At 37.7% G+C, this 25,358-nt stretch overlaps 1 protein-coding gene across 1 annotated transcript; it reads right to left on the reverse strand.

Moving 5' to 3' along the window:
- Positions 1 to 286: 286 nt before the first annotated feature.
- csrnp3 (cysteine-serine-rich nuclear protein 3) lies at positions 287 to 25,358 on the reverse strand. Its single transcript, XM_081368136.1, has 5 exons — positions 25,231 to 25,358; positions 15,532 to 15,752; positions 9,092 to 9,351; positions 8,710 to 9,006; positions 287 to 7,220 (listed from the first exon to the last, which is right to left on the reverse strand). The coding sequence occupies exons 2-5, from the start codon at positions 15,737 to 15,739 to the stop codon at positions 6,102 to 6,104; spliced, it is 1,884 nt and encodes a 627-aa protein (XP_081224262.1). The 5' UTR covers positions 15,740 to 15,752; positions 25,231 to 25,358; the 3' UTR covers positions 287 to 6,101.

The following is a 25,358-nucleotide window of genomic DNA, read 5'->3' on the forward strand; positions in this document are numbered from 1 at the left end:
TATATTTTGTAAAGAAAAAAATTGTAAGAGAGTGTTTATGAATTACAGAAAAGTTATTAATAGTTCCTATTAAAGATGGAGAAATGTAATATGTTTGATGCTGTTATTATTTCTATCTATCTATCCATCCATCCATCCATCCATCCATCCATCCATCCATCCATCCATCCATCCATCTGAACTCATGAAGACTTTTTAAGGCAAGGGTTTGTCAAGCTATGAATAAGAGTTTCTCTTGACAAACTTTTTCCCACTTAGAGATGTATGACCCAACAAGGAGCGCTTTAACAAAGAGAATTTTTATTCAATACATACCGTTTAAGTAACGCACAATAAATACACATTATAATAGATCATTCATAAGAAATACTGAAAACAGAACGAGAACTGCGATTCTAACTGGTAACATCATGATATGACAGCTCCTGTCTGGTGCCAGTACACCCGGTCCCGCTTTAGTGACATCACATCTGTACACGTGTCTTTCATATCCCATAATGCATCAAAGATTGAGGTCTGTTGTACCAGCACTGTGTGTGTAAGTCAAGAGGTGAAATAAAGACAAATCAATTCTAGAAGGCAAAACTGTGTGAATTTGCCTCCGTAGGATCTGAAACGATGGTAAAAATGAATTAGAAAATGAAGGCATTCGCGTTTAAGTAAACCACTGGTTACTTAAGCCAAGGCAGTGATCCAGTGCTGCGCCCTCCAGATTCCCATCACAACATTCATCTGAGAACACTTCGCTTGCTTTATCTTTACATGGGGATATTTCTGCACCACTGGCAGCCATGATCCCAGCTGCTATTATAATTATATGATAAACAGTGGAAATTGAGATTAAGAGTCATAATTATGACTATGAATATGAATTATGATAAAACAATTATGACCTCAAAAGTCGAAAGTGACAAAAAGTCACACTTGATAAATGATATTTATCATAATTATGACTTTGTCACTTTCGATTTTTGACGTCATTATTGTTTTTGTCAATTTCGACTTTTGATGGCATAGTTATGAGAAAAAGTCAGAATTGTTTATCATAATTATGACATTTTATCATAATTTTGACTATTTATTTCATCATTTTGATTTTGACCGTCAATTTGGACCTTTATCTCATAATTATGACTGAGTATGTAATAAATATGACTTAATTATGACATTAATTATGCGTCGGAAATGGCTCTCCATAGGGGAAAGTAATCATACACCTCTCCAGGCCAAATGTTTTGAGGTATAATTCATGTTTGTAGCATAAAAAGTTGCTGTCTGGATTAATAAATGAGGGAAAAGGTCTTACTTATAGTTGTCTCTGCAATATTAAGATGGAATTGAGTTTTTAAAGGATGCATTTCACCTTTTAAGGATCTGATCATGTCATTACCGCCCCACAAGGTCATGCTACAATGTTGATGGCATAAAAGGCATTTGATTGTCCTGTCTTGAGCTTATTGAGAGACATTCTCCACTGGACAATGACTCACTTTTCATCAAGAGGATAAACAAACTGACAGAGGCATCATGTTTGTGCGTTAAAAACGGCTTTAAATCTAAACTCGTCAGTGCTTTAAGGTAATAATTCACACAAAAATGTATATTAAGTGATCATTTAAACACCCTCGTGCCATTTTAAATATATATCTGTTGTCTTAAAGTAGTGTGAAGATTTTTTTAAAAATGATTTTTTTTTAGGGAAAACAAATAACGGTTTGGAACGATGGATGAGGGAGAGTAAATAATGCCAATTTTTTTTTTAGATGAGGTTTTCCTTTAACACGGTAGAAAATCTGATGCGAAATGAATTCACTCCTTTGAATAAACATTAGCTTTAATGTGTGTCATTATCACACTGTAAACTATTGCACTTCACAAATAACTCTTCAGAATGATTTGTTCAGTCATAGCTTATTTTTAAATTAAATAACCGTAACAAGAATTATTCTCTCTTTTTTTCTCTCTCTCAAAATCTTTAGCACAGTTATTGAGAGAATATTTTCACATCATGCCATAAAATATTTTCTATAAATTGAGAAAGATCTGTTCACCTTCCTGGCCTCCATCCATTCAATACTTTCAATTATGCAATAAATTTAAAGTATTTTATTGTACAAACCTAATATTAGTTTTTTAATTTTTTTTAATTACATTTTTTTAAAATCATCTTCGCCTGACGGAAACGGAATGCTTCGTTCGCAGTAACTTGATGCATTTCAAAGTGCATTTCATCAGAAATCCCTGCATAATCCCAAATATAATGTAAGACTTTAGTATCTCAGAGTTTCATAAGACAAAGAGTTTGACCGCATTTTCATCATCTTAATCTGGTTTAAAAAGTTAAATCTGTTATCTAACTACTTTATGTCTTCTATCTGTCTTTTTAAAGCAAATGCAGATAGATATGATATATCATTTTCTTGTTAGTGTCATGGAAAAAACATCCTTTATGTCTCCACTAAAAACTTGGAGATATGTTGTAAAAACATTATCTAAGGCTGTGTTCAGAATAGCATGCTAACATACTACTATGTATGCAGTATGTGTATTTAATGCACGCCCAAAAATGCAGTGCACTTGCCGAAAGTAATATGAGGACAATTTTGTCTTTCTTGACTCACCAATTGTAAAAACATTATGTTCATATATGTTAAGACATATATGAAAATATGTAAATGAACCCTTAAAAAAAGTAGCTTGTATATACTATGCAATATTCAGTAAGTAGTAAGCAAGTATTCCATTGGGAACACAGCCATAGACATGGCCCCGCCCCCTTCAGTGCTCAGGTAACGATTGGTTACAGTTCTGTGTAACCTCAGCCAATGGAAAAGTGCAATTATGTTGAGGAAATGTATTGTGTTCACAACTTAAATATCATGGTTTTGGTTTTGTAAGCAAAGGCAAATGAACAGCAAATATTTCAAGAGCCGTTTTCATGCTTTCACCAACTCTTTAAAAGCATGAATTATGTGTACGAAACCGCAACAGTATTATTTTCTCTTTTACAGTACATTGAACTCTTACAAAACCATAAACCAGCGATGAAAGCTAAAAAAAAAACATGCTTTTATCAAACATTTAGATATACACTTAATTCAGAACACTAACAGCAACAATCTTTTTTCAGTTTTTCTTTTTTTCACCACGAACACAAGATACATAGAAAAGTTCTATCCACATTTCTGCTCAAAACTAGAACTTTTGAAATTACAAGAAACCTTGCAGGAGACTAAGATCAGGAATATACTTCACGCTAGTATGTAAACGCAAATTTTTGGCCAACATTTTGCAAGCACTGACTCATAGTTCACCCACAAATTAAAGGGTTAGTTCACCCAAAAAATTATCCCATAATTCACTCACCCTCAAGCCATCCTAGGTGTATATGACTTTCTTCTTTCAACCGAACACAATCAGAGTAATATTAAAAAATATCCTGGCTCTTCCAAGCTTCAAAATGAGTGAATAGAGCCTGAGATTTTAAAGCCCAAAAAAGCGCATCCATCCATCATAAAAGTAACCCATATGGCTCCAGTGGGTTAATAAAGCCTTCTGAAGAGAAGCGTTGTTTTTTGTGAGAAAAATATCCATATTTATTTAACTTCATAAACTGTAATCACTGGCGCACGCAAGTCGACCTCCGGCGGAAGAGTGAACTAACCCTTTAAGATTCTTTCATCATTTATTCACCCACATGTCACTCCAAACTTTTATGTCTTTCCTCTGCAGAACACAATAGAAGATATTGTTAAGTTGGAATCCAAGCAACTTTGGACCTCATTGAAAAAAATATTTTTCAAAATGTCTTTTGTTCTCCACAGAGGAGTGAAGGTTAAACAGGTTTGGAATGACATGAAGGTGAGTAAATCCAAACAAAATGTACATTTTTGGGTGAACTATCCCTTTAAGTTCTTGTTCTGGAGGTAACGCAACTCAAGGTGGCGCTAGAATAACTTCTGTTGCATTAAAAACAATGGATCTCATTCACTAAACATGTGTATGCACAAATTTGTTGTTTTTCAAAACGTTTTCATGAATTTCCATTCTAAAATTTTTAATTCACAAGAAAATTAACAACTGCAACTAAAATCACATACTCTGAGTGGCCTTATAGTTGTGTAAAAGGTACACTGTATAGTTTTTTAAGAATTTTATTAGCTAAAATCAATGTCTTTATTCATAAATATGTCCTCATTGGTGCAAAAATTACCTCTGCCAATGATCTGACTTATCCTCGTAAGCGAAGAATTTCTTATCTTTATTTACATTGGACGGGTAAGTCCAAGGAGGCTTCCATGTCGTTCCGCCATTTTGAAAAACTATAATAGCAGAGAGGGACAAAAAGCACTAGCCTACCTTTTACTTATGCCGAGCCACAGGAGAAGGAATCCTCGTCGCCAATTTAAGAGGAAACGTGACCGGCGAAACCTCATCACCCGAAAGAAAACTCAATGAAGTGCTATAGGCTCTATGCACGATCGCTTCCGTGTTTTGTCTCAGCCCGCCCAGTTACATCCGGTGCTGCGTCGGAAGCCGTTCTAGCATTCGGTGGAGATAATGGCAAATTACACTCGCTGTTTACAAGAACTTCCAGCGGTTAACAATATTGTGAGGCAGTTAGCTGTCACACCTAAGAGTAAGAAAGAGAAGGGCTTTAAATGATATATTTCGAGCAACATCGACAACTTTGAGGGTGAGTATTCTCTCATATCATGCAAAATCCGACTAGCGAATCGGTTTCTAAAATCGTTGTCTCCGTTTCTGAGAAAATTAATTTTATGAAAGTTGTGCCGCTCGTACACTTCGCTATAGAGCGCTCTATGCGGAAGTAAAGACGCTGGCTGAGATTCTACCGGAAATACGTCAGCAGCGTTCGTGCATAGAGCGTATTGGAAGACATGTTGTCATATCTTCTTAGTACATAATGGCTACCGTAGTTGCAACACGCATTTGAAAAAGCGAGGCGCTAGAGAGCACTATTCGTTTGAATGCAAAATACAATTTCACCGCTAGATGGGATAAATTCCTACACAGTGTACCTTTAGGATTACATTTCATACGTAGATAGGCTATGTCATCTTAAATATATTTCATCATATACAATGAAAAAGAAAGAAAAGTTGCTGGGTTTCTCTGTATAACAACGCAGATACGCATATGAGGATCTTATTGCACAAACTCTCTTTAGAAAGCGTCATATGGTTGCTGAGAGTGACGAAAGGCTGTAAAAGAAAATGTTGTACGGAAAGTACAAAATGTATTATGCAAATGACTAACACAAAGGCCTTGTTTACACCTGATATCAAGATGCATTTTGGTCGATCGGATCACAAGTGGACGACTCTAAATACAGGTGTAAACTGGGTCTAAACATTTTGAGCTTGTCCACTTTCGACCTCTTCCAGAGGTAGTCGACCGGATTGCTTTCGTAGTGTAAACGCTCATGTGGTTGAATGCATTAGAACAGCCGAAAAATACCAGATACTCTCCGTCTAACACATAAACATTATGGGAAGTGCGCTAGTCAGATGGGATTTCAACTTTGTCGGCTGGAGACCCAAGTTTGGTTTGAAGATGAAAAACATACCAAGCACAATGTTCTCTCACCATTCCTGATTTCTTAAAGAGACGGATTAAAACACCAGGTGTGAACAGGAATGTGTCTCCCTCGTCTACTTGTGATCCGATTGACCAAAACGCATCTTAATACCAGGGGTAAACAGGGCCATAGTCGCTCATCTAGAATACTCCAAATTCATTAACATTACAATGAGGTTGAGATCAAATTGAGGTGTTGAATTAGGCGTAAATTTCGTGTGCATACAAAAACGAAATAATCCATGCAAATATTAGTGAACGAGACCCACTGTGTTATTGAAATCTAGAAGCGTTTGCATTTGCATACTTACGTAGAGAATGTTTCAAACCTAACGCTTATCACACACTCTGATTTTGCAGTTTAAATCGTTTTTGTTCTTTGCAAAGTTCAGTAAAAATACGTATTTTTGGATCCGCCCCCCCCACCCCAAACGTCAAACAGGAAATTTGTCAGAATGAAACATCGAAGGCTGCTTTTATACTCTTGCCGCTTTCTTAATCTAAACCGGAGTGGGTTCGGGAAAAGCGTCCAGTAAAGTAGGTCCTTTCGTGTTGTCCGCTAGCGAAACGTCGGGCAGATTGCGAGACATCTCCTTTGGCTGTTCAGCTACGTAACAGTTCCCGTTGGCGTTGTATCCTGTATCCTGCGTATTGTTGTTCAGATAGTTTTGGAATTCCATCTGGTTCAGCTCTCCTGATTGGCTGAGGAAGGTCCCTTTGGATTGGACGCTTTTATCCGGCTCTGGGGCGCAACAGCCAATCACGGCCAAGTGGTGATTGGCGTATGGCTGCTCGGGCTGCTGGGAGAAGTCTGTGTATTGGTCAGCGGTCACATTGAAAGGACCCTGAGACATGACCCTACTGGAGTCATTGACTCTGTCTTGATAGGAGGCCGTGTCCCCTATGTAGGGCTCACTAGATTGGTTGGCAGAGGCTAAAAGTACGGATGGACTAGCGTTTTCCATCGGGTAGTACTCCGCGGTGGAGTTGATGAAGTAGGAGTTGCCGTTTGTTTGGTTGTCCGACGTGACCGTATTCTCTGAGTAACACATCACGGAAGTGGGCGGAGCCACCTCGCTATTGGCCAATCCCGCGTCAAACTCCTCCGTCTTGTCTTCGTCCTCGTCGTCGTCTTCCTCCTCAGAGTCGCTATTGGCCAAGCTCTGTGTGCTGGAGTCGGACAGACTGCACAGACTGCTGCTCTCATCCTCGTCATCTTCGTTCTCCTCATCTTCGTCATCTTCTTCGTCCTCCTCTTCGTCCTCCTCGTCTTCCTCTTCCTCCTCCTCCTCCTCGTCTTCCAAGGCCTCGTCTATGTCGTCGCCAGACTGCAGATGCATGATGGTGGTCTGCGGGACTGTATCCGGGATTGCGTATTCCAGTGAATGCTGGCCCGTCGCCATCGGGCTGCAGTGACCGTTTGGGTCGTTGTGGAATCCGTTGCCGACCGTCGAGACGGATCCGGGATTCTGCTGCTGCTCACGACTCTTCTCCAGTTCCAGCTTCATGATGGTGTGCAGAAAGTGAGTCCGCACTCGGATGGGGTTAAACTCGATCCTGCCGGCTGCGTTGCTGCAGCCCTCTTTTGTGCAGCCACACGGGAATGACATACGGTCCACCTGTGGACATCCAAGAACACTTGAGCACAGGCCAGTTTAGGATTACACACAGCAGGAATGTTCTAAATAAAGCTCCTCTCTCTTCTGAAGACTCGATGTACCGCGTAAAATGTAACCAGCTGTATCTACGTCTGCTGTCTAACATCTTAATCAGTTTTAACAGGGCATACCTCCATTAAACTTCAGACGTCTTAATCGTTTATGCTTGTTAGTCTGCTATGCTAGATTTCTTTCATAGGCTTTGCTTTACTACAGTATAGGGAATGAGGACCCTCTTAAAGGGATATAAATCAAAACCTGATGTGGTTCTAGCAACTGAATGAGTCTCAAGAACATGTTGGGGTCATAGTTCACTTTAAAATAAAAAATTAAATAAAAAAGCTAAATGAAGCCTATTTTAATGACAATTAAAGCTTGTTTTGCAATATTTTGATGACAATTAAGCAAGTTTTACCTCTTTTTGCAATTACCGTTCTGTGAAAAGTATTATTTAATTATTACCTTAATCAATACCTTAAATTATATTAATGATCAATTTGTCAAATAAATCAAATAAAAAGTATTAATATTAAAATGCATCATTTTAAAAATGTAAAAAAATTACAAAATAAAAAAAATCATAATATTTTAATAGTTATTAGTAAAATATAAAAAAAATATAATTTAGAATATTTACATTGCAAAATCTTTATACACCATGGTCGTATTTGTCTTTATATTAATTTTATTGCAAAATAGATATACTGTAAAAACATGAGTAGTACATTAATGAGAATCTAATTAGAATCATCACTGAAAATCAAAAGTAAAATGAATGCATTATTACAGTAATGAAAATAATGTCACAATGCAAAAAAATCTTAATGGTTTAAAGAAATAAAAATTAAAAATAATTATTATTAAAAATAATAATAATGCTTTTTGAATGTTAATAGTACACGTATAACATTATTTATATATATATATATATATATATATATATATATATATATATATATATATATATATATATATATATATATATATATATTGTAAAATGTAAATGTCACAATGCATTTTTTTTATGAAAAAAAATAGGCTGCATTTCCTTAAATCAGTAGACATACTTTATTTAATTTATAATTTTTATTGTGTGAGTGTGTGTGAGATTTTTGTTTGATTAACTTGAAATATTAATTTATTCGTAAGCACTTTATTTTACAGTCCTCTTCCCCAAGTACATACTATGTACTTATTATAGTAATAGCAATAACTGGGTAATAGCTAGGTACTAACCTTGAACCTAGCCCTAACCTTAACCCATTATATTAACCATTATTTTCCTAGGGTAAGTACACTAAGTGCATGTAATTGCACGTATACTGTAAAATAGAGTGCAACCATTCATTCAATTATTAATTATTATATAAATAATTAGAACTAGAACTAGAATTCCTCATCGGTGATAACATGTGTCTAACAGGTTTATGTGTGTGTTTGCTCATCATACCTGACACTTGATGCCGGCGAGGCTGCATGTACAGGTCTCGGGGTCACAGAAGAGTCTGCAGTCACAGCCACAGTCTTCCCTGGACACCCTGATGGCTCGAAGCTCGTGTTTCTCCTCCACGTCCAGCTTCTTGACGCCGGATGAGCGCAGAAGAGCACGTCGCTTCTTAGTGGTCAGAGGCTGAAGGAAGAAGTATTCGTCCACCTCTGTGTTATCAATGTCCAGGTCATCGTCAGAGATGTCGTCCAGTGTGAGAGCGTTGGCCTCGTCGGACTCCACCGCGCCGTTCTTCGTCAACTGAGGAGCATGCAAAAGGTGACATTTTGAAGACATTCACACAGCAATATATCCAATAGCAAACGTATGTTTTCTTTTCGCGTACCCGCAGCCGGATGGAGTTGAGTTTCTCCTCTTTCAAGTGGTCTCGGAGCATGTCTCTGTGGATCCTCTCCTGCTCCATGGCGAACTCTCCCAGTGTGTACTGGCGCACGCAGCTGTGCCTGCTGGACATGCCCAGTGTACTGCCACCCTGACTGGGCACGCTGGTGAATCCCTGCCGCCGGCTGAAGTAATACACCGTCACCTTCTCAAAGTGCACCCTCCTCGTCCTCATCCGCTTCTCTCGCTTCAGTATCGACGATGCTAAAAAGACATTAAATTAAAGGTAAGTAAAATTACAGATTGGTAATTCAATTTGTTTACAATATTTGATTTTGTCGACAATATAAAATTTCCAATATTCAGAATTTCACAATGATTTATCTAGATTAAATGTATGCATTTGGCAGATGCTTTTATCCAAAGCGACTTGCATTCAATTTATACATTATAAGTTCATGCATGACCTGGGAATCAAACCCATGACCTTGCTGTTGCTGGCACAATGCAATACTGTTAGAGCTACAGGAATGAATTAGGGTTAACATAACTTTTGCCAAACATATAACATGCTAGAAACATAATAATCACTGCAATAATGATCCAATCATAGAATCTTAAGCATTTGCCTATTTAAATCCAAACAGCAATTTTTGGCCGGGCAGTGTATATTCAGTATATAGCGGCTTTGATTTAAACCTAACTAAGATTCATTTGCACAAATCAGTGCTTTCGACCTGTCCATTAAAATTAATTTATTTAAAGTTATTCTGATTTAACAAGTTGGCACTTTACTCTGCACTTTCAGTGTTAGGGAAAGTTACTTTTAAAAGTAATGCATTACAAAATTGCTTTACTCCCTAAAAACTAACTAACTGCATTACTTGTTTACTTTTAGTGCAAAGTAATGCGTTGCGTTACGTTACTTTTTTGTTACTTTTTCCCACCTGGTCTGGGCTTGCTTGTTTTTTTTTTTGTTTTTTTTTAATAATACATTTTTTTGGCAAATGTAAAAGCTGTTTCACACTAAAAGTGAAATGAATAAGCCTCAGGCTGAAGGAAATGCAAATTAAACAGACTAAACAGACACACGCTTGAGGAGGCCATTATAAGTCCACAAGTCTGCAAGTGCAATGAAGTGTGCCATTTGGGACAGGGCCAACGCTTCTGCACTTACTCCCATTTTCTCAGAGCATGGGGACAGGAGAGCTGTCAGTCAATACATGGAAAAACAAAGTCACTTTTGTTACTTATTTGAAAAAGTAACCTTTTCTTTAAATTTTGTTGTGAATTTAAAAGTAATGCATTGCTTTAATAATTACTTGAAAAAAGTATCTGATTACTTAACTCACATTACTTGTAATCCATTACCCCCAACACTGCTTGTTTTAAAATTTTAAAAGTAAAAAATTAAATATTTAAAAAATATTTAAAAAAAAGGATAAATATTGCTTTTTTAATGTTATTGGTGCATAAGAATGAAAATGAATAAATTTCATTAATCTGTTCATTTAGTGGCATTTTCATAAGCATTTTGCTGGTTTAAGATGGTTTAGCTGATCTGAAAAATTAGAATAACATAAAATAAAAACACTAATATTGTTACAATTTAAAACAACTGTTTTCTATTTGAATATGTATTTTACATCTACTTTATTCCTGTGATCAAAGCTGAATTTTCAGCATCATTACTCCAGTCTTCAGTGTCACATGATCCTTCAGAAATCATTGTAATATGCTGATTTGCCGCTCAAGAAACATTTTTGATTATTATCAACTTTGAAAACAGTTGTGTTGCTTCATACTGTATCTTTGATAGAAGTTTCAAAAGAACAGCATTTTTTTAATGGAAATGATTTGTTACATTATAAATGTATTTACTATCACTTTTAGAAGTGTATATTTATGAAACTTTTGTAAAGGAGTATATCACAGCTGTGTTAGTAAGACATTCTCCTCTGCTCCTCTAGTGGTCCCACGGTCCTCTGCACGCCTCTGGCTCTTATTGTTTGGCCATTTATAGGGGGATGGTAAATATAGCCTGTATAAATATCCCCAGTTTTGGCCTCCACAAGAGTGGAGTTTCCCTGATACTCTCTCCCACAGCTCCCTTCATGTCTGACACAAACAGGACAAATAAGAACCATCTGCTGCTGCCGGTCCCCCGCCCAGAAACACCAGCAGAATACATTACACACACACATGAATGTGTGCACTGCGCTTAACCTAGTCTGACTCAGGAACTCCAGCAGAACTGAAGCAAACTGAGCTTTCTGAGTGCAGAGGCGAAGTGTTGAAGAAGAATTAGGCAGAGGCTGATTGCTTGAGAAAATGACTTGAAAAGCAATTTCAGTTTTACACGAGAGTCCTGAAACAAGTCTTTTTTCTTTAGACGCACTATGGATAGGTGACTCAAAAACAAACAAACAAACAAAACGTACACTTCCAGGTTATATTTAACTCTTAATTTAACATATTAACTCTCATATTATAATGACTTCCAAAGAACATGTGACACTGAAGACTGGAGTAATGATGCTAAAAAATCAGCTTTGATCATAAATAACATTTTCAGATATATTTTCATAGAAAACAAGTTATTTTAAATTGTTATAATATTTCACAATACTACTGTTTTACTGTATTTTTAAGCCTCGGTGTTGGTGAGCAAAAGGAACTTCTTTTAAAATATTATAATATCTTACCGACCGGAAGAATTTGGACAGTAGTGTACATTGCCGTATCATGTGCATACCAAGGTAAATGAATATGGCAATCAGTTTAGTGCCATGTGTATTATCCTTTCATGCCACCAAAGGGTTTGCATCTAACAGACACTGGCTTTTCATCATGTTTCATTTGCTGAAAATAGTTGCAGGTATCCAGCTCAGCAGGTTGATTTGAACATTTACGATCATGAGCTACATTTCACATCTTAATGTAGACATAACCTCTCTCTGAAGCTGTGCTGAAAGAGCAACGCTTTCTAAAGGAGGAATCAGACGTCCTCCGGGACTCGCTGCACTGTGGGTCATCCGCAGACATAAGGTGCACATAAACTTCTAATTATTTTTAATGACGGAATCAAAGTGGAGGAGCGTCACAAAACATTAAAGACCTCAGAGAGGTGATGGAGAGCTCGAATTTAACAGGGGCAAAAAGCTGTAGAGAATCAGGAATGATTGACAAAACCGGCTTCCTAAAACAACTTCTCACAGCACAGCTCGGTTTATTTGGCCTTAATTAATCCGTATTTATTTTAGAAGTGGTCACTCTTTGTGGCTTTTTTCGTCTGACTCAGGAAGTTCAGAACTGAAGCAGAGCACTTTACTGCAAACAATGGTTCCCATTCAGTCAGTCACGTTCGACGTTACGTCGAACTGACGTCATGGGATCTCGTCTGGGAGCCAAATCACCTCCAAGAGGTAACAAAACGAGCCAATGGACATTGGCCTGTGAGATTTGCATGCCGAGCCACACCTACCTGTATACACCTACAGGTATAAATATGATCGGCATTACTCACTTCATTCATATTTTGCTTTGGAGCCGAGCCGTTGTGAATAGCGATCGCTCATTCCAGTCACTCCAGTGAAGTGGATTCTTGTGCAGAGAAACAGCTATTTTAATTGCTAAAAAGAGCTTATTTCTGAGGAGATCTCTCCTGCCGGAGTGAGGGCGCATACAGTGGTGATTCGCATCCTAAAAAGGGCTGTGCACAGATAAGTGCAGCATTTCACCTCTCTGTGCTTTGGCGCGTAAGAGCAGATTTCCTAAAAGAGCAAGCACGCCTCTTCATGTTAGATCATTAGTCTCTCCGTCCGTGCATTCCTGGATGCAGTCGTTTCCCGTACTCATCTGACGGATACTATCGCTGTCTCACATGCCTAGTGAGACGGCATTCATGGGTGGTTCATGTTCTCGCATGGCAACATGACGCGTCAGCATGCGGGTCATGACTCTCCTTTCTCATAAAGGCTTGAATCCCTTTTGTTGTTGCCCAGCCGCCGCTTGTGTGTAAAAGCACAGGCGAGGGTCTGCTCAACACTTTGGGAGACTGAAAGTTACAGCGAGAGCTTTCCGGCGGGAAAACCCCCCGTGGTCTGGATGATTGGTTCCGGGACTCAGAGCGCGACGCGAAGATCACCTTGCCCCACCCCCCTGCCTTTCTTCCTGGAAGTGCATGAAGAGCTTTGGTAGTATGGAGGTACATTAGTGCACATTTGAACATTTTCTTCTCTCACTACCCTCAACTGTGGGGTGGTCAGGGGATTTGTGGGGATTTATTTATTTATCATGCAATTGCGGTGCATATATGCCTGCAAAGTGTCACCACCTGGAGCTCTGGCTGCTAAGCCTCACAGTGCCGCTGGACAGACCATCTCCACCTTGGACACAATGGCCATCCTGCAGACCAAAGCGCTCAATGCACAAGGGTAGTTCTGAGCCGGGGTTGATGCAGGACATGTGCACAGTGACTGACCTTACCGTCTGCGAGATGGCCATTCCTCTCTAACAGGGAGATACAAGCGTTCCCCACTTGGTGAATCCAGAGTCGAGTTCATCCAGCATCCTTTCGGCAGAGGGACACGCTTTCCCAGCGTTAACAACACTGGTCATGGATGGAAAACAATGGGAATTGAGATCCAAAGCACTCTTCCACGTACAGCAGCTATGACCATCCACACAGTAAGTCCTGTCCCTTCCATCCAATTTGCTATGGAGGACTTCCCCTTAGGCTTACATGGGGAGCTTGGTAGGTTACGACATCGTGAGAGTAGTTACCGAAAGGGCACGCGGCAGCTTGCCAGCATCTGCGTCTCCAACACTCGTAACACAGTTCAGTGGCTATGGCGCTTTCCATAGGGACCCCATGACGTCAGTCCGACGTAACGTTGAACTGACTGACTGAATGGGAACGTCTAGGTTTCTAATGTAACCCTCATTCCCTAAAGGAGGGAATGTTACATCCCCCCTGCCAAAGCCCTGAACCACTGCTGAATAGCCAGGATCCCTGTCTCAGCTCCTCAGCAAAACATGAATGAAGTGAGTAATGCCGGTCATATTTATACCCATATGTCCGTATGTACGGGTAGGTGTAACCCGGCATGCAAATCTCACTGGCCAATGTCCATTGGCTCATTTTGTTACCACTTGGAGGTGATTGGGCTCCCAGGCTCCCAGTTTTCCTTTAGGGAACAGTGGTTACATTAGTAACCTAGACGTTTCTCAGTGTTGAAGAAGAATTAGTTGTGTGTGATTGGTTGAAAAAAAATTTGCAAGGACGTTTTTGTACTATGGAAAGGTGAATCTCAACACAAATAAAAAAATACCTCCAGGTCACATTCTTATTATTGTAATTAGGTAATATTATGAAAACAATGTCTCAATGCAAAAAAGTCTGAAAGTATGATACCATTTCTATGCAAAATATAATTTCTTACTTTTATATTTCAGATTACATGTGAAATATGACCCGGACATGTTCTTGACAGGTTTTGTGAAATTCACTCAGAAACACAATGGTGTACTATGATTGATAATACGATGGTATTCTTTAAAGTACACTACTATAACTTGTTACTCTTTATGGCTTATTATTTGCTTTATGATACTTTTTTTTAAGCTTTTTATGTAGTTTGGCAGCAGCTACCCAGACACTGGATGTGTCAGAAATGCATCTTTCTAGAAATGATGACTGGTGCTTTTCAGGTGAACTGCTCTTGAATGTCTTATTATAAAGTTACGTAAATACCATCTCAGCTTCTTAATAGTTAGCGGCATTGGGCCAGATGTTTTACGTTTATTGCGATGATGGATATTTTCTCAAGCCCCCTTCAGACAGCATGATGACGATCGATATCAAATCTCAGTGATGAATGTTCCTTTCAAAGGACCATTTTCTATTTTCTGCTACCAATTTCGAGCTAGCATTTTCCCTGGGGACATTCTCTTGGAAACGGCACTTCCCATCTTCCTTCTCGTATACCCACAATTCAGTGCTTTAATGGAATGAGACAATGTTTTGTGCCAGTTGTCATTACTTTTAAAGGAATAGTTCACCAAAAAATAAAACAAAATAGTCATATGGAGTCATTTTATAATACTTTTATGCTTATTTTTCATTTTTTATGTGGTCACTATGAAATGTTGTGTGACTGTTCAAAATGTTTCCTTTTGTGGTTCACTGAAAAATAAATAACAGTACAGTTTTGGAACGACATGAAGGTGATGGGGGGAAAAAAGAATTATAATAACTAGCCCTTTTTGCAGTTTTATGGCCTGGCAACCTTTCTCTTTTTAAAACTAGGCTACTTTTCTCTCATTCTTTTAAATATTCAATCAGTAATAATGTTATGATCATTTGTCAGCTTACTGTCACTACAAATTTACAAAAAATTGTTTCAAAGGAAATCCTACAGCAATGTTTTTCTGCTGTCTCACCTGTCCGCTGCAGCATGTGTGTTGATGATGAGGATGATGATGCTGCTGCTGATGAAGAATGTGTGAAGTGCGAGGCCGATGGGTTGACGCTGTCGCTGCTGTCTCCGCTCTCAGTGCTCGATATCTCCTCCTCTTCCGACTCTCTCAGTGACGAGCAGGGCGACGCTCCATCCACCTCCTCAAACTTCCTCTTCAGAATCCCACTCATGGCTGCCGTCAGGCTGCACGAGACAAGAGAGAGTTCTTCAAGTAAAAATCACATTTATTTTCTCCACAGGAAAATGGATTTTTAACATTGCAATGATATATTGTGTTATTTTAGTGATAACTGCATTTTAATGATGCATGCTACTGGAGAAGCAACAATTCAGTGTGATTTCAACCACACTTCAAGAAAATTATATTTACTCCACACATAATCCTGGAAAGAGATCTACCAATCAGAGTCACTGATAAAATCGCTGTTACCATGTCAATGTAAATGACTGCAACTCTCATACACCATTGCAAATTCTCCCCAAATTCTCCTATTTTTAATTATATTTTATTATATTATATATATACATCAGTGCTGTGAAATTGATTCATCGTGATAAATTGAATCTAACATAATTTTTATATATATATATATATATGTATGTATGTATGCATGTATGTACACACACATACACACACAGTATACAGTATATTATAGTATATATATATTTCATTGTTCTTTTATTTAATTAAAGAACATTCATATATAAAAGCAATTTATTCTTACTTTACTTTAGCAGATATTTATTCTATATATCTGTATAAATGTTTTTATAGCCATATAAATAATATATGCCAAATGCATAAGTGTGTGTATATATATATATATATATACAGTATATATATACAGTATATATATATATATATATATATATATATATATATATATATATATATATATATATATATATATATATATATATATATAATTCATTACATTTATATAGCACTTTTCTCAGCACTCAAAGCGCTTTACATATGAAAGGGGGGAATCTCCTCAACCACCACCAATGTGCAGCATTTACCTGGATGATGCGTCGGCAGCCATATTGCGCCAGAACGCACACCAAACACCAGCTTATCGGTGGAGAGGAGACAGAGTGATGAAGCCAATCAGTGTATATGAGGATGATTAGGAGGCCATGATGGACAGAGGCCACTGGGCAAATTTGGCCAGGATGCCGGGGTTACACCCCTACTCTTTCGAAAGACATCCTGGGATTTTTTGTGACCACAGAGAGTCAGGACCTACAGAGAGTTTAACGTCTCATCCGAAGGACGGTGCTATTTGATAGTATAGTGTCCCCGACAGAATAATAGGGCGTTAGGACCCACACAGACCACAGGGGGAGCGCCCCCTACTGGCCTCACTAACACCTCTTCCAGCAGCAACCTGGTTTTTCTCAGGAGGTCTCCCATCCAGGTACTGACCAGGCTCAGTCCTGCTTACCTTCAGTGGGTGACCAGTCTTGGGCTACAGGGTGATAACGCTGCTGGCTCTCTCTCTCTATATATATACACATTTACTATATTATTATAATTATGCATTTAGCATAATCCTTTATCCACAGCATATGCATGTATAATTTTAGTTTAATGAATGGCATAAGTATTTTATTAAATTTTTTTCATATTGTATCATAATTTCTGACTCAATTCCATAATTGTTTTTTTAGTCACACATGCAAAAATGTTTTTTTTTTTTTTTGCTTTTTACACTTTAAAATGTAATTCGTCTCAAAACCAAGGCCACTGGAAAAGTGGTCAGCTGCCGTTGCTCTATATCAAGCTTCCATTCACTCTGATCCTCAAAGCACTCAATTAGTGATAAGCGGTAGAACACACATCCTCCTCTCCTCCTCGCTGCCATTGATCACCAGGCCTCACAGGACCACAGATGGAAGCAGAGGGAAAAAAAAAATACTAATTGAATTCTACCTCAACCTTCCAGGAAGTCACTTTTGTCTGTGTTTGATAGAGTGTCTTCAGGAAAGAAAACAAACTGGAAACTTGAGATGAGTTTTCAGAGTTGCACTCATAAACCAGCTTCAGGAATTTAGTAATCATAGTACAAGGACACGGCATGACTGAAAATTAAAAGAAATGAGACTCAAAGGCTCAATGGAAAAGACGGCAGACGGCTGTTCGGTAGACGGCTGTAAAAAAGAGTTGGATCTTCAGATTTTTAAAAAATTATTTTTACGAAAATCACTTGTTTTTACAATGAAGTGAAGTACCCAAGAGAAACTGAATCATTCCACTTAAAATTAGCCTGAAGGATGATTATGGTTGCCAAGCGACATGATGCATTAATATAGAATGTGCGTCACATGTGTGTTTAGATGTGATCTTCTGAAACCCAATAGCAACCATGTAGCAATGCCCTGGGAACCAACCCCAACACGGTGGGGTGCTGGTGATGGTGATGCTGAGTTTTGCACAGGTACGGCAAGTACCGGTTTCACTTTCTCCAGAAAATGTAGATTTCTGCTCTTGCCTGTAATAAACCTGTTCTTGTTTAACCTGTTGGATTGGACAGATTTCACACAGATTTCCTAAACCTGCAGTAGCAGCAGCAGCACATCCTGACAGTATCTTTTCCCTCTCGTCTCCTGCTTATTTCTGTAGCTACAATTGAGCCAGAAATGAGAAGAGTGAAACACACACACACACACACACACACACACACACACACACGACGCAGAAGAGAGAGGACGACTGGCTGGCAGCCTCATTACTGAAGGAGGGAATGTGTTGTTTCACACTGCAAGTCTCACAGAGCCATCGTGTGTGTCTGATATCCCAGCAGAGCGGCTGATGAACTGGGATTTTCGAGGTACAGGAACACTAAAAATTGGGCTGTGTTTTATGCCCTTCCCTCGCTAACTTCCCTCCGTCTCGTTCATTTGGATGTATGTCATTGCTTATGTTGCAAGATAGTTGTGTTTGTGTTTAAATGAAACACATAATTCTGCATAATGAAAAGCTGATTTATTATGTACAGTTTTTTTTCCTTATCAATTAGTTTTATTCACCATAGGCTTGTATGCTTTACCCTGGAAATCCAGAGTTCTCGCGAGAGCACAAGTTGAATTTGCTCAGCGAGTTACTCTGGCGTCAAGTAATGATGCTCATTAAATATGACCTTGTATCCGAGCTGCACCAATCACATCAGGTTATCTGATATAGGCGGGCCAGTGGCGAGCTAAACAGATGACGACAGTCATTATAAACATTGCAAGATGGCTATGGATGAACACCAGTTGTTTGAAACGGCTTTGGCCGCTACAATGAACGAGTTAGACTTGGCTTTTTATCTAAAAGAGGAACAGAAGACGGCGCTCGAATCCTTCCTTTGCAAGAAGAGCGTTTTTGCTGTTTTGCCGACCGGATACGGCACGAGTCTAATCTACCAGTTAGCTCCGCTGGTAGCTAAGCGTATGATCTTCCTGTGATTGGTTGTAGTGTTATCCAATTGCGTGCAGTGAGATTTTCAAATGCATGCTTGGTACCGCCCCTCGAGCTGGCCGAGTTTCATTAGTCGATGCCAGACCATTAATGTTTCAGATTTGGGTCTGGATTTCCAGGCTATGTATGCTTGGGTTGTTGGAGAAAATATAAAAAATTACACAAATAAAAATGATAGTACAATAACCTATAACAGTCAGCTTAAGGTAGCTACAAGTATTAAATGTGGGTAAATGTCAAAATAACTCCAATATCATATACTAAAGTTGTGTTTTTGAAAGTCTCTAATGCTAATATCGTGAAATATTATTACAATTTTAAATAACTCTGCTCTATTTGAATATATATTGAAATGTAATTTATTCCTGTGATCAAAGCTGAATTTTCAGCATCATTACTCCAGTCTTCAGTGTCACATGATCCTTCAGAAATCATTCTAATATGATGATTTGATGCTCAAGAAAAAAAAAATCTATTTTTTAAATAAATATATCAGTGTTGTGTGTGTTTGATTATTATATGTTATAATCAAACAGTTGTGCTGCTTAATATTTTTGTGAAAAATAAAATGTATTTATTTTATGAATAGAAAGTTCAAAAGAACAGCATTTATTTCACATAGAAATCTTTTTTAATATTAAAAATTGCTTTTTATTGGCATTATGGAACCTTTTCAATGCAAAAAATAAATAAAAAATTAACTGAAAGGATCTTTGGGGAACTATATGGCATCACTTTTGGAACCTTTGATTTTAAGAAGGGCTTTTCACACTTGAAATAGTTAACCCTGGGTTATTCTAAACCCCGGGTAAACGGAATCTTGGGTAATCTTGATTCACGCTTAACACTGCTCAGAATTTACACAAGGTTAACACTTAATCCTGGGTATTCATTAACAGTCCTTTCACACTATACATTCCTAAACCCTAATGTCCTTATTTGCATATTTGCGCATTTTGCGGTGTCAGTGTCACAGATTGGACGAATGCTGCACACAATATGTTTACACAAAGGCTCTATACATAATGTGCTTCACCGTTGCGTTTGCCTCTTTTGCAACGTATTGCGCATGACACGCCTTTCCAAAAACGTGGCGCTCAAGTTAAAATAACTTACATTTTTAAAAGATGCTTCTCAATCTTGCGGCTTTTCATCATTTCACACTGTTCAAGTCTGGCACTGCAACGCGGGGTTATCAGTGCAAAAGCGGAGCGGGGTTTCATAACCCCGGGTAAAAAGCGGAGTTAACCCCGCATCTAAATTACAAGTGTGAAATGGGGTTAAAAGCGGTGTTTAGAATGACAACAACCCAGGGTTAAGCGCAGTGTGAGACAATCTATATCATATTTCCACATCATAAAGCAATTGTGCTGTATTTCTAATCCATTAGTGAATAGAAAACCCAATACAATTCCTTTGGGTTCAGAAAGGGTCGGAATCTTGCATGACACTGGAACGCTGTTCCAGCTCGTTCCGGCCCAGTTTAACCCCTGGGCAAGACCAGCCTCGATCCCACGGGCTCCATGGGTCTCAGCTGAGGCCTATTGTTCCTCTGTGTGTGTGTGTGTATGGGGGGGGAGAAAGCAGCTGGAGGGTCTCCAAACCACAGCAGTGCTGCGGAATGTGTCTCACTCCCATAAGGACAGAACACGGCTCTGTTCTCCACAGACCTACTCTGAACCTCTGGAGCAACAGAATCCACTGGAAACTCAGTATGTACTACAAGGCTACATGCTAGGTTACCTTTAACGCCTGCTATAGACTGTGTGATTCCGGCAATCCTATAAGATCATTACAAATCACACTGTACAACATGGATCTAATAAACTTGGGTATATGACGTGTGTAGACTGTACGATGATGACACCTATTGATTGTAGGCTACGACTCAAGTTAGTATAGAAGAATAAAACGTCATCAGCATGCGCTAGTGGTAAACAAATAGAGCAAGATGAATCGCACTTTGGCAATTGAGGTTTTTATATGTGCTGAAAAAAAAGGAAGTGAAAGAGAATATGGACGTGGTTGTGGCTAGGGAAAAGAGGCCAACTTGGCATGTTAATTTGGTAAATGGAGCTTGAGGAAAGTAGTTTTAAGTTTTAGCACCATGTCGCGTTGATCAATACACCATTTCATGTTGCATTTTAATTGGCTAGTCTGTAGATGTAGGTCATAGTAACACAATGAGATGATCATGCAAAATTTCTGACACTGTTAGAAAATTATAGCTGGCTATCTTTGGTCGCAAGAGCGTCTTTGAACCTCTCTCACTAGACCGTTTAGGAGCCGCAACCACAGAAATCGCCACAGTTGGTCGTCTTTTGTCCGGGACAGCCCCAAATCATACATTGTGTACCGGCATAAAGCAGCATCTCAGTAGTCGTCTAGAAATTATTTGATTCTGATAGGCAATGTTCCCACCAGGGTTATTATTAAGTTAATAAAACCATAAAAAAATGTGTTAGTTGAAATACAATAAATGTAAAAAAAATAAAAAAAACTATATAAAAAGTAAACTTATTTTATTTCAGCTAGTTGCCAAAGAAACATTTCTCTTTTTTTTATTTAGTTTAACTTGATGTACTAAAATATCTAAAACTAAAACTGAAATAAAATTTATTTATATATATATATATATATATATATATATATATATATATATATATATATATATATATATATATATATATACTTTTTGTAATTACAAAAACACTAAACAAAATTACTAAAAAACGTAAACTGAAAATATAAAAATAAACACATTCAACGTATTAATAAAACTTATTGTTTTATTAATATTTTGAATGTTTTTATTTTTATATTTTCAGTTTACGTTTTTTAGTATGTCATTGATACTAAAATAACACTGGTTCCCTTCCCACACTTTTTGACCAATCAATTATCATGACCTTTTCATGACCTTTCTAGTCATTTGTGATGGCTGGATAAGAATTTTTACGAAATCATCTGGGCTGATGTCCATTTGTATAACATTAAATTTTTAATGAATTTAAATTATTTATCATTGCAAACCTGTAAAGTGAAATGCATGTGTGACTAATGCTCAACTAAACCAATGTATTACATTTTACTGCATAATTCGTTCATTTGTGAAACAGACATGAATGATACCTGGTGTGTTCACACTTCGGTTCGCTTGGCATTTGCATTTTAACACTGAATCTAAAGGCACAGGGATATGTTCACATTCACAACCTGATTGGTCAGCTTTTTATAATGTTATATATTTCGTGACAGAATTTACCGAACATCCAAAACAATGCTGTGTTCTGGGATAAATGCGCTCGTTGTATGTGCGTAATCTACATATGATGCTATCAGCTCGTGAAGAGCTTATGAAATGTGTAAAGGAGTCAAAACAGCGTCAGGAATCCCTCCGTCACACACACACACACAAACCAAGATCTGCAGTGAGGAGATGCGGTTCTGATGCCTGAACTGAACAGTGATGGGCAACACTGCGACTATGACGAGAAAAAACAGGTACGCTTGAGCATTCTGTCCTCTTTAGTCTCAGCTTGTGTCATCATGTCCTGTTTTTGGTTCGTTTACATGTCTTTGGTCCGTGTTGCGTTCATATAGGCTATCAGTCAAACCGCGTCAGAGTCCGTTTGGAAGCGGAGCGAGACTCATCTTTTATCTATGCACACTAGGGTTGGCAGTGTTCACACTCATTCACATGAACCGCACTAACAGAGCAATCCCGCCGTTTCCCGCTGTTTCCCGCAGCGGTCCGGCCAGATGTAAGAGGCTCGCAATAATTGGAAATGGCTTCTCTAGTTTTGGAGACACAATGTAAGTCAATTTTCTCGTAATCATCATAATTAGTTCCCCTTGTTGAAAATCCATTCGCATTTTCCATCCTCAGCGGATGCAGCGCTGCTCTGCAATAACCCGAAACGGTTACCATGGAGATGCTAATACACTTGCACAAATAGTGAATTTCACATTTGAGAGTCGTTCTGTTTTTTTTTTTATTTTTTTTTTTCATTTCATCTACAGCACACACACACACACACACACACACACACACACACACACACACACACACACAAGATCTGAAAATAAACGCTCATGCAACGCCTCATCTGTAATCAGAGGGAATTCATTGATGAAATAACTGTGAAAGAAAATCATTCGGGTCTGCAAAATTTCATGACGTTATTATTCTGTGTTCTTGCAGAAGATGCTACTTGCAGCTTTTAAAACGGTGGACGTTGAAGATCCTGCGACTACAGCGAGAGGAGCAACTTTTCCCATTTCTTGACACAATGACTGGGCATGACATCTCCAGCTAACCCGAGGTAACAGGAGCTGACTCTGTACCAGAGATACGGACTCTCACACACAGCTAGTTATTTCTCCTCTACTACATCTCTAGCTCTCTCTGTCTCTCTCTCTCTCTCTCTCTCTCTCTCTCTCTCTCTCTCTCTCTCTCTCTCTCTCTCTCTCTCCCTCTCCCTTTGTCTTCTCTTAGCTGCTGTAGTTTTCCACAGAACCCTTGCAGTATGTTACAAATGAAAATCCTGCAGCAAAAAACCAGAAGACACAAAACAGCCACTCCCCGGACGAGCTCTGTTCAACACGGACACACACATGTACAAATACACACGTACTTTAGCATTGCCGATGCAGCACTGACAACCTATAGAGATCAATACTTCTTGGCAGCGGAGGCTGAGCGCTATAGAGGGTTCAGGAGCATGACCACAATCTTATATCACCATCACGCTAACTGTATATCACAATAGTTAGTTTTGCTGCTCACTCATTGGAAAATTGGTTTTATTATATATTAATAAAATCTTGTGGGATAATCTATATTTAATTATTCTATAAAAAAAAGATTCACATATGAATAAATATTAATAACGTATTAATAAATATATAATTACAAGTATGTGGTAATACTTACATTTTGGGATAATCTCTCTATAAAATATTTAATTTATCTATAAAAAGGGTTTCATATATTGATCCAATCATGTGGTGATACATGTTTTGGGATCATTTAAATTTCATATATTTGATTAATACATACAAAGTTTATATATTCATACAATAATACATATTTTGGGAAGAATTATTAATCTATAAAAAAGGTAATATGTACTTTTGGTAAAATATATTTTGGGATAATCTACATTAAATTAATTTATAAAAAAGGGTTTTATATATTAATGCAATTGTGTGGTCATACGTATTTTGGGATCATTTATCTTTTATATATTTAATTAGTACTTAGAAATGTTTATATATTAATACAATAATACATATTTTGAGAAAATCTGTATTTATTTAATCTATATAAAAGAAAATATATTTTTGGTAAAACATGTTTTGGGATAATCTATATTTAATGAATCTATAAAAGTGTTTTATATATTTACATAATTTTGTGGTGATGTATATTTTCAGATAATTTACATTTCACATATTTAATTAATACATAAAATGTATATATATAAATACATTAATACATATTATTGGAAATCTATATTTAGTATATTTATTTCATCTATAAAAAAGGTAATATATTTTTTGGTAAAACATATTTTGGAATAATCTATATTTAATTAATCTATAAATTTTTTTTTTGTATATTTATACAATTATGCGGTAATACCTATTATGCGATAATATATATATTTAATTAATCCATAATTTTTTTTTATAAATTAATACAATCATGTGGTAATACATATTTTAGGGAAAATGTATATTTCATATAATTAATTAATTAATTAATCTATAAAAAAGGTTTATATATTATGTAAAAAGGTTTACATATATATATTATATAAAAAAGTTTATTTATACATATGTTTCTATATTTTTTATTATATACATTTGATAAAACAGTTCTGACGTACACCTGTGAAGCGCATCAATCGATTTTTACATTAATGCAGCAAGTTGCAATGTTGCTTAGCAACTGTAAACAGTTAACTTGACAACAAGTTCCTCATCTCGACTAGTTTGGGACACGAATCTACCTGGTTATTAATGCAAAACCTCAACCAGTTGACACATTTCTACAGCGTCTCAGCCAGCAAATCCCCCGATACACTGCAGGTCAAAGGAAGCTGACCTCAGATTTCCCATCAGGCCAGGCGTGACACATCAGAACAGAAACAGGGCACGAGTCATGCTTTCGCTTCGAAATGCACCAACCTGCGTCCACCGGCGCGTTACTCTCCTCCCTCTCACCACGACACTTCTCTCAGAGGAGCCTTTCAGAGCCAGATGAGATGTGCTGAATGATGGCCCTCCATTTCTCTCGGAGACACGACAGAGGAGAC

Source organism: Scardinius erythrophthalmus (genome assembly GCF_964197995.2).
Source record: "Scardinius erythrophthalmus genome assembly, chromosome: 6".
Classification (NCBI taxonomy): Eukaryota; Metazoa; Chordata; class Actinopteri; order Cypriniformes; family Leuciscidae; genus Scardinius; species Scardinius erythrophthalmus.

Excerpts from the sequence above, each read along its gene's own strand:
- csrnp3 (XM_081368136.1), bottom strand. The coding sequence starts at position 15,739 with ATGAGTGGGATTCTGAAGAGGAAGTTTGAGGAGGTGGATGGAGCGTCG. Across the intron at positions 9,352-15,531 it reads ACACATGCTGCAGCGGACAG|CATCGTCGATACTGAAGCGA; the intron begins GTGAGACAGCAG and ends ATGTCTTTTTAG. Across the intron at positions 9,007-9,091 it reads TCAACTCCATCCGGCTGCGG|TTGACGAAGAACGGCGCGGT; the intron begins GTACGCGAAAAG and ends CATGCTCCTCAG.